General features: G+C 25.4%; 1 protein-coding gene across 2 annotated transcripts in view; it reads right to left on the minus strand.

Annotated features, from left to right (window-relative positions):
* Positions 1-1,865: 1,865 nt before the first annotated feature.
* Positions 1,866-10,109, minus strand: part of LOC126902617 (alpha-N-acetylgalactosaminidase-like) — a 10,625-nt gene continuing 2,381 nt past the window's right edge. For both annotated transcript variants that reach the window (XM_050680069.1, XM_050680070.1), the window contains exons 3-10: positions 7,575-7,749; positions 5,103-5,277; positions 4,703-4,797; positions 4,098-4,259; positions 2,636-2,833; positions 2,405-2,569; positions 2,179-2,263; positions 1,866-2,092 (exon numbers count right to left, since the gene is read on the minus strand). In XM_050680069.1, coding sequence (XP_050536026.1) covers positions 2,001-2,092; positions 2,179-2,263; positions 2,405-2,569; positions 2,636-2,833; positions 4,098-4,259; positions 4,703-4,797; positions 5,103-5,277; positions 7,575-7,749 — 1,147 coding nt within the window. In that variant the 3' untranslated portion in view covers positions 1,866-2,000. The remainder of the gene's footprint in view (positions 2,093-2,178; positions 2,264-2,404; positions 2,570-2,635; positions 2,834-4,097; positions 4,260-4,702; positions 4,798-5,102; positions 5,278-7,574; positions 7,750-10,109) is intronic.

Genomic DNA, 10,109 nt, shown 5'->3' on the forward strand with positions numbered 1-10,109 from the left:
TTACCACAATTATGGTGCTTCGGACGTCAATTGATACGAATACAAATTCTACAGGAAGTGGTCTACTTTTTTTTTCATGACACAAATATACCATGTACAACTTTTACTAAATTCTCACCCCATTGTAATTTTTCTCTTTTTTTTTGATACATTATCATATAAGTATATCATCATCGTGCGCGTGCTCAAATGCATTCCAATATTTAGACACTTCTAATAATAATGCATCTAGGTAAAAAATATTCGGATCAATTGTATTTCATTTGTAATTCATGGTAATTGTTAGATATAAATAAAAAATATATTTGAAGTAATTGTATGATAACGAATTTCAGAATAATTTAACTTCATGGAATTGGCTAGTCGTAGCAATGGTAGCAACCCCTTAAGGTCAATTCATGTCAAATCGTTCAGAAGTGGTTGCATGACCACCTCCCTTTTTCTTAAATTTTCAGAGTTTAATCTTTATGCTATATTAAGATTAAAACAATTTTGTTTTTGTTTTTTATTTATAATATTCCCATTTTTATGGCTATTTTAATGTAAAAAATGTTAAAAATAACCAGAACGTTAAAAAACACACAGATTATTCAATATTAATTTAAACGAATTAATATTTTAGAATTGATGTTATTATAACTTAATGTTTACATATGTGAAATTAGAAACTTTAATGACTTTCAAAAAATGACACTTTTTTGTGTAAATTGGCGTTTTAAGCTTGAATGAACGCAACGCCGGTGTATTCAAGCGGATTCGTTAACAATCATTGTTTATATTTTGTCTTAAGTCAGGCTTTATCGAGGAAAAGGAATAGGGTGAGTGGACGCTATGAATGAATGTAGAATGAATTTACAATATATAATTGTTAAATGTATTATACATGAATCATAAAATCTTATATATTCCTTTGTGGATAGGGAATGGGCACTTAATACTCTTGCCACAATGGTGTTAATGTAAACAAATAATAAATTATAAATGTGAGTAAGTCTTTAAAAGAAGATGAACAAGCATTATACTTACGGCGAATGATAATACTGTATATTGAAAGGATCAATTGAAACTGAATGCAAGTAGTTGACCAACGTGTACAGTATGATGTGAACGGGATTTTGATGTTTCTCGGAAAATATATAGTCCCAACGGCGATATACTGAGCGCATAATGGTGCGACAATCGCAAAGGTGATATTTTACTTTTACAACAAAACGAATATAAAACTACTAGCTCGTAAGTGCCATAGAGCTTATAGTTGAAAATACGCTAAGATGGCCAAACTATCAATTGACATCATTGCTCTTATTATTTCCCTTATGTCTTTTATGTTAATCATGTTTTCCCGCAAGAATCCGCTTGAATACTACCGGGTGTTGCGCACATCGTCATTTAAAACCATTAAGAAGTTATTATATTATAGCGATTTTCTAATGAAATATTGTATAGTATATAATCTATGTTCCAACGAAATTTCAAATATTTAAAACAATTTTCTTGGTATTTAAAAGCCTACAAAGTTAGAAATTTTATAAAAATACACGTATTCTAGGTGCATTATTTCTGTATTAAAATTTAGCATTAGAAAATTAGTAAAAGGTCACTCAAAATCAAATAATTTAATGAGAGTTTTTTATTGTTTTCAAACCACATTTTTGTAATTGATTTTTATATTATTATATATGGTGATTTTGAAATGTATAAACAGAAACGTTATTATAGTCCATGTGATAACTAATTGTACATATACATCGACAATGAATTATATCATCTATTTATAATAAATAACAATACACCCGTAAATACATTATTATCATCAATATAAGCTATATCAATACAATAAAAAATAAAAAAACTTTGTTTTAAAATTAATTCTAATTTTGTTTTATTACTAAAAGTTCAAGTTTTTCTACATTTTTTTATAAATAGCACTAGTGCATTAAATAAATTAAAAATTTTCTTTAAACTAAATTTTATATTAACATTGAACTAATATTTTTAAATTAAATAAAAGTAGTCTTATTAACTATAGTTTCATTATATAGATCATACTGAAAGTCGAAAAGATTAGCATTGACTCGAAGAAACACAACGCCTAAAGAGAAATAATAATTGTTTAAATATTTATATGTATAATTTTCATTTATTTATACAATTCTTATTAATTTAGGTAAATCTTACCGGAAGGATTTACACGAACTTTTATAAAAGATTTTGATACAAAAATTGTTTGATTATTGAAAGATGTATTTTTATCAAAAAGGTTCTGAAATTATTATAAATATTATTATTATTATTATTATTGTAGTAATTAATTTTCAATATTAATTTCAACGCAATTGAACGATAATATTGATTCATTGAAAGATAAACAAATAAAATTTTAAGTTAAATTTAAAAAAATTACCGTTATTGTATAACCATTGGGAGAATCCAATCTTAAATGTTTTAATAAAATTTTGTATGCAAAAGGTGCGCCATCAGATCGACGACTTACAAACGCGACTGCGTAAGAATAATATCCATTATGAACCGGTTCTACAGGTCGTGTCCATATATCAATTTCTTTATCCTATAATGTAATTCTCTCATGAGTTTATAATTATTTAAAACTGTCGAATAATAAACATTTACCAACCCTAAATACTCGTTTTCCTTGTATACCAAGCGCGTCTTGGTTGATTTTGATAATTTCTCTATTTTGTAAAACGTCTTTGAACTCTGAACGTATTTCTGACAGTTTATTTGACATTAGAAGAGGTGCAGCAAGTATAGCCCAAATAGACATTTGAACTTTACTTTGGTCAATGGATAAACCGAAATTACCAATTACCAACTAGTTATAAAATTGAATATTCGATATATAAGTGCTTAACCTAGGATTTTTACGATAAGAGCTTATACCCAAAGTATTAGTATATTTTTATTAGTACATATATATTAACTAGGCAGGAGGAGTGCGCCCGAAAAATGTCTAATGATAAGGAATGAATTAAAGAAATAATTATTGAATAGATTGATAAATCTAAAATATATGAAAATAAAACCTAAAGAAATCATCATTTTAAGAGAAATTAAGCTGTCAGAGTTAAAAGAATAACCATGTAAAGGATTAATAAAAATATTATATAAAAAAGGATATTTCATTTTATATTAGAAATGTTTTAAGTAATGAATAGGTAAATAAACAAAAGTCGAGTGCCAAATAGTGCGAGCGTCCACTAGGTAGCATTAAGCTGCATAATAAAATGCTTATAAACAGTTTATAGGTATTTTATTATACCAGGTATTCAGTTTTTAAGCCCGAGTCTTAAAAACGATGCTGGGCAACCAGAACATCTCTATTTTTTATATATTAACGTAAATTTAATTTTTAAGATTTCGCCATTTGAAGATATAGATTACCTCTCATAATTTAATTTCTAATAAAAAAATACCTAATTATTCAATGTACTCCTTGATACAAAGAATTGTAACCAAAAATGGAGTCAGTGGGCTGCAGCTTTAATTTTACCAAAACATTTTAGAACCTAAAATATTAATTATATATTCTATATAATTGTAAGATATCCCAGGGAGCATATCTTTTTTAATAAGTTTGTTATAACTTTATTATGACTTACAATGTTATAAAAATATTTCTGCAACATTATTACTCAAAATTGCTGTTTGGTATGTTATTGTAAAGTAAATTTTATTTCTACCCTCCAAAAAATATATTTATGCAACAAAACAATACATTTATTTTATATTTTTAGGGCTAAGACAAAATTTACAGCAACTGAGTTCTTCGACCCTCTCAGTTTATGGATGTGATCTTAAATAGGGTCATCCCACCCTATATAGTGGTATCTACAAAATCTATGCGTATCAAAAAAAAAAAAAAAATGTAATGATATTTTTGACCATTAAAAATGTGTAATAAAAACACTAAATTAAAAACTATCATATTTAGAAGGGGACGGAAAGGTGGCTTTCTCGTGAAAATAAATAGATGAAAAAATTCAATACCAAAACATAACCAAACCCAAAAATATTGATTAAAATGCATTAATGATTACTACGAATTTTTAAATCTTAATATTGAGTGAAATACCAACCATATCAGGATCATTCCAATGTCCTGGTCCTGCGTATTGAGACCAAAAATCTTGTTTTAGTGCAAAGTAATCAGCAATATCCATTACACTCTTCCAAGAATCATCTATGTCACCTGCGTTTCGCCAAAGATTACAAAATGTCGCTAAAGCAGTATAATTTATCTGTGAATAAAGTATTACATAATAACAATTATTTTACAATAATATTAGCACAACATTTCAAAACAAAAAGAAGATATAGTACGCATGAATAAGTTTAGTGCTAGATAGATTAAATAATATTAAAACAAACTAGCACCACTATGCATAAGAGTGATACATTTCACTTTTAGTCTTAGATGCATTAAATTTTTACCGATAACAATTAAAAGACTATACATTTTTTGATTAAGTTTGTGTGTAAATTGAGGAAATAGGAAATGAACTGAATAGTTCAAAAATATAGTAGCAAAGTTAAAAGCTAATATTAGTACTTAAAGTAAAAAATATATTAAGTTGAACCACGTCAAAAACAAAGATGAAATATGATACCTTTTTGATTCTTTATATTTTCATATGACCTTTTACTAAAATTTATACTTAAAATATAATAACATTTTACTTACCACCATTCCTTTATCTTCTTGATACGCTGGCCAACTACAAGAATACACCATAGGTCTTCCTGTTTTGTTTAATAGTCGACTAAATTCTTTGTAACCTTAATTAAAAACCAAAAATAGATAACATTTTTATTAAAAAAAAAAAAAAATTAAATCGTTGATTTTTTTTTCCCAGCCCATCAAGGACCATAGCGGCCTTCCCCCAAGGAGGAGGTTTCTTTACCATTTATACTACGGGACGGATGGTTAGTCCGTCACCGGATTTAAATGTCTAATATAAATAAAAATGTTAGATAAACGCAATTAGTATTAGAAAATAAACATTTAGTTCATTATACATATACATGGGATCAATATACTTAATTAAATGGATTTGATATTTATAACATTAATTTTTGTATACCTTCGTCCATATCTCTAACATCAGAATAACATCCATCAAGTTTTACATAATCAACCTCCCATTCAGCAAAAGTCATAACATCCAATTGTTCGTTTCCCAATACCCCTGGATAGCCAGCACAAGTTTTTTTTCCCCAATCTTGATATAACCCGAATTTCAATCCTTTGGAATGTACCTGTTAAATTAAACCATCAAAACAAGACAAACTTTCTTTTTAAAAGAAAAATGTTATTAAACTGCACAGTAGTATTTTTTTTTGAAATAATATACAACAATATAGTTAAGTTACGTTGTTAAAATAATATGATTCATATAGTATTTTTAAAAATATAAAACATAATATAAATTTATCATTATAGAATGTAGAGTATGTTACATTCTATAATTAAAAAAAAATGATATCCTACCCCTTCTCTTTTTTTAAATTTTATCAATTATAGTTTTTAAACAAAATCGTATATTTAAAATTTAAATTATACTAAAAATATTAATTTAACACTAAAAAAAAGTATAAAAAATATTTAACTCAAAAAGCTCTAAAAAATTACTAAAAATAAGCAGATAAATATTTCAAGAATAATTTAACTATTATCAACGCTAACCACATTTGAAGATAAAAAAATATACATAACAGATAAGTGTAGATACATATGTGATTAACAAAAACAAAAATTTCACAAAAAATTGATTATTCTGAAAGAAATTGAAGTGTCTAGTATTAAGGGATCACTTTGTACAAGAATTGAGGAAAACTTGGATTATGGATTAAATTCTGATTATAAATTACTTATTAAATCCTTCAAAAATGTTTGGATTGTATGAAATAAATTTAATATTAATGAATCAATTACAGATGTTATTATAATAAGAATTAATCACTTGTGGCTTATATTACTTTAAATAAAAAATATTTTTATAGTATTAATTTAAAACTAAAAAGTGTTTTTAATATTTTTTAATTTTTGGTACAGATTTAGAGTATTGTAGGGATTAACAAAGATGTTAAATAACATGTCACAATGACTGCGTTTATATATGTTTATATGTTTTATCTTAGATGTACACTGCAGTACGATAACACTCCGTGTATTATTTTTAGTATCGCGCTGTCCGTCAATCCAGTGACACTTAATATTTGTACTCTTATTTTTATGTATATATACATCATATTTCATTATTAAAAATTAATAATTTCCAATTATAAAATTAAAAATAATCCTCTAACTGAATGATGATATTTCAATAAATAGTAAATTCCACAGATGTAGATATTACTAGAGATGGGATTTTTGACTCTCTGATATGAATCAGTTCACTCAAATGAGTTGACTCAGTGAGTCAACTACAAATCCCAACTCCCAAATCGTCGAATCTTTAAAGGCGCGATTCTGACTCGTGAGTTGTAGAAGTTTGTGGAACGCGAATTACAACTCGCAACTCGCAAGGCATACTCATAGAGTGCCTTCTAAATGCGCCTTAATAATTATCTTAGCTAGATTAATATCAAATATGAAATATCAATGAATTATTGTTTTACACAAAGTGAATAATAATTCATTTTACTCATTGTAAATAATTATTACTTATTAACTACTATTGTAAAATGAAATGTAATATTGCTATCAATCATTTTTTATTCATTATTTGTTTATATATATATATATTGGAATTAAATTAAAGCGCGAAAGAAATGAGAATCAAATTCAAATTGTATGTACATTATGGAAAAAGTAGTTGGTTATTACTAATTAATAATTTTACGAGATAATGGGCCTCAAACCCTGATTTTTACCTATAAGATGGTTGAGTGAGATAATTTTAAGTTAAAACTTCTAATCATTCAATAGTTTGATCCCTTTTTTCTTCTATTAAAATTTTAGATTCTCAATACATACCCACAATAGTTACATAAAAAGTAATTCATTTGGTTATTTGATATTTATAAAATATTTTTCTATTAAATTGTTTAATATTTTTACTAATTATATTTAAATTTGTTAATTATTATTGAAATAAAGAGTAAATTTAAAATCTAAAAACACTATTTTTTTATTATCAACATCAACACATTGATTTATTTATGTGTTAAATTAGGTATACAAATACAATGTAGGTATTATTAATGTTTAATGTTTAGTGCATGCAGTGAGAAAAATAGGTCTCTTCTCTCATATATTTCAAAATTTTCGTGTATGCAATTACAGGTCTATTCTTGAATGAATATTGTTCTAAAAACTGACGTATTATGTATAATCTAGTCTCATTTATTTAAAAATAAATTAAATAAATTTGCGTTCCACAAACTTCTTTAACTCACGATTCAGAATCGCGCCTTTAAAGATTCGATGATTTGGGAGTTGGGATTTGTAGTTGAATCACTGAGTCAACTCATTTGAGTGAACTGATTCATATCAGTGAGTCAAAAATCCCATCTCTACTTTTTTTAAAATTAATAAAGAATGTATAACTCACATAATCCGACAAAGCTTTAATACCACTAGGAAATCTTTTTTCGTCAGCTTGAAGTTTTCCATCAGCTGATCGATTATGTGATAACCAACAATCATCTACAATTACATACTGATAACCCAAGGCTGCATATCCTTCACTTACTAAAAGATCTGTTGCTTGTTTGAATAATTTTTCACTAAACATTTTTACAGAAACTTAATTAATCATGTTATCAAAAATTGATGGTTAATATGAATCTGATTGTATTATAGTTAAAAAATATTGCAATAATTACGATTTTTCGAGTTAATTATTTTTTTTGCTTTTGAAACTACAAATGATATAACGAACTATGTATATAGGTCAGTCAACGAAGGAGTAATTTTAGCGAATAGCGGAAAAAATTCCCAACCAAATTTTTTTTTTTAAAAAAGTTGAATTAAGATATGTATAATGACATACTAAAAGTCCTCATCGATTGGACTTGAGCTTTTTTCTTTACAGCCTCGCAAAAGTTAAAAAATATGAGCTTATTTTAATTTTCTCAAAAAATATTAACTTACAAAAAAAAGTTTCGTACAAAAGTTATTTAAAAAACAATTTTAAACAAAAAAAATATCTTATATTTTTTCATTTAAACAAATATTTTTTGAGTTACATTACATTTAATATGAGTACTAAAATTTATTTTCCAATTTTTTTCATTTTACGGTACGAAAATCCTTCGTTGACTGGCCTAATAAGTATTTTTAAATCATGATAGAATTTTCTATACATGGTGTTGAGTAAGTAAGGAAACGGGTTAATTGTTACAAACAATGACAACAATAGAAACCCATTTCCTTACTTACTGAACACTATTAATGGAGTTAACAATTATTACTCAAGCTTTAATTAAAAAAAAGTTATAGCAAAAGTTTTAAAAAATATATAAATAATTAAGATTTATTTGAAGTTTTTAAATTACTCATGAATTACTGATCAAATAATAAGTTGCTGGAACGTTTTGTTTTTTTTAAATGAAATATTAGAATAAATAAGTTTTATTTAAAGTAATTTAGAATAATATAAGCTCTCAGTTACTATTCGAAATACTATAAAATTGGACATCTTTCCAGAAAATCATATGATTTTTTACTTTAATAATTTTTTTTTTTTCATTTTAATACATTGAATTAGCTATAGTTTAATCTAGGCTTAAAAGAAATAGGTTTTTGAAAACATTATAAATTGAAAACAAAAACATTTATTTTGATAAGCGTTTTTGATAGCCTCACTGTATTATGGTAAAAAATAAGATTTAAAGAATGTAATGTTTAATTTTTGAGAATGTAACATGTTTTCTATATAGGTTTTTAAAAAACCTATATAGGAAATATATTAGAACGCAATAATTAGACATTTAATTTTTTTTTAAGTTTGATTACTGATTAGTTATAGCATATAATTTACAAAAGTAAAATTGTTTTAGCTTATATGCAAAGCTGATGAAGATATTAATTTTACAATGAGCTCTCACCGAACCGATTTCTTTCAACAATGCATCAAAAGATCACAAGTCGTATTTAGTTGGGGACATTACCCTTAAAAATCGAAAAAAAAATCCCTCATTCCCTGTAAATGAAGGAAACCTCTCAAAAAAAAGGTAAATGTTGACATTTATTTCATTTTTTTAAATTATTATATGTGTATAAAATATTTTTATTTAAAATTATAATTTTTTATTAAAATATAATTATAAAAAACAGAGATGATGTGATATATGCATGAATACTCTTATTCTTTGGGTTTGGGTCGAATTTTTAAAAAATGTTTATAAAAAGAAAAGTAACTAAAATTTGATAAAAATGTATTTATTTTAAAATATGATATAGTATAATTTATTTTTACATAAAAATTTCAATTTTACGTCATTACAAAATAAGCAAATTTAAAGATATTTTCGCTAATAAAAAAATTGAGGACATTTTTTTCAATATTTTAGCAAAATATATTCAATTTGAACTTATTTAAGTTGTTATGGTGTATAATTAAATTACATTGTTCAGTTTCTACTGAATGCATGGAGAAAAAATAAAAAAACTCATGGTAAAAACAATAGATTGTCTATTGTTAAACTTTGTATCAACTTTGTAGGGACTCAACTGAATTCGTTCTCAAAATTCGTCAAATCCTATTTGAAGTTAAAAATATTCAGACAAAATAAATCTTTAAAATCTATTACTACTAATGACAATGTTTATGTTCACAATTATTATTGTTATTAAACCTGTATTATCTAAAATAAAAATTAAAAAAAACCCAGTACAATGGGGACGTGGCATAGTTGAGTCTAGTATAATGATATCTGACAGTCATTAAAGTCACTATCATAAAAAACGCTTCGATGCAAATCTGTAGATAGTGTTTAATTTTAAAAATTGGTGGATTATTTCAAAAGCTACATAATCTCCTATTTCTTTATTTATATCCTGATTAAAAGTTTTATGATTTATAAGTGTAATATAATGTTTAAATGTGTTCCGGAAATACTGACACTCATATATATATATATAT

The sequence above is a fragment of the Daktulosphaira vitifoliae genome, unplaced genomic scaffold, assembly GCF_025091365.1.
Source record: "Daktulosphaira vitifoliae isolate Bord-2020 unplaced genomic scaffold, ASM2509136v1 Scaffold_3, whole genome shotgun sequence".
NCBI classification, from domain to species: domain Eukaryota; kingdom Metazoa; phylum Arthropoda; class Insecta; order Hemiptera; family Phylloxeridae; genus Daktulosphaira; species Daktulosphaira vitifoliae.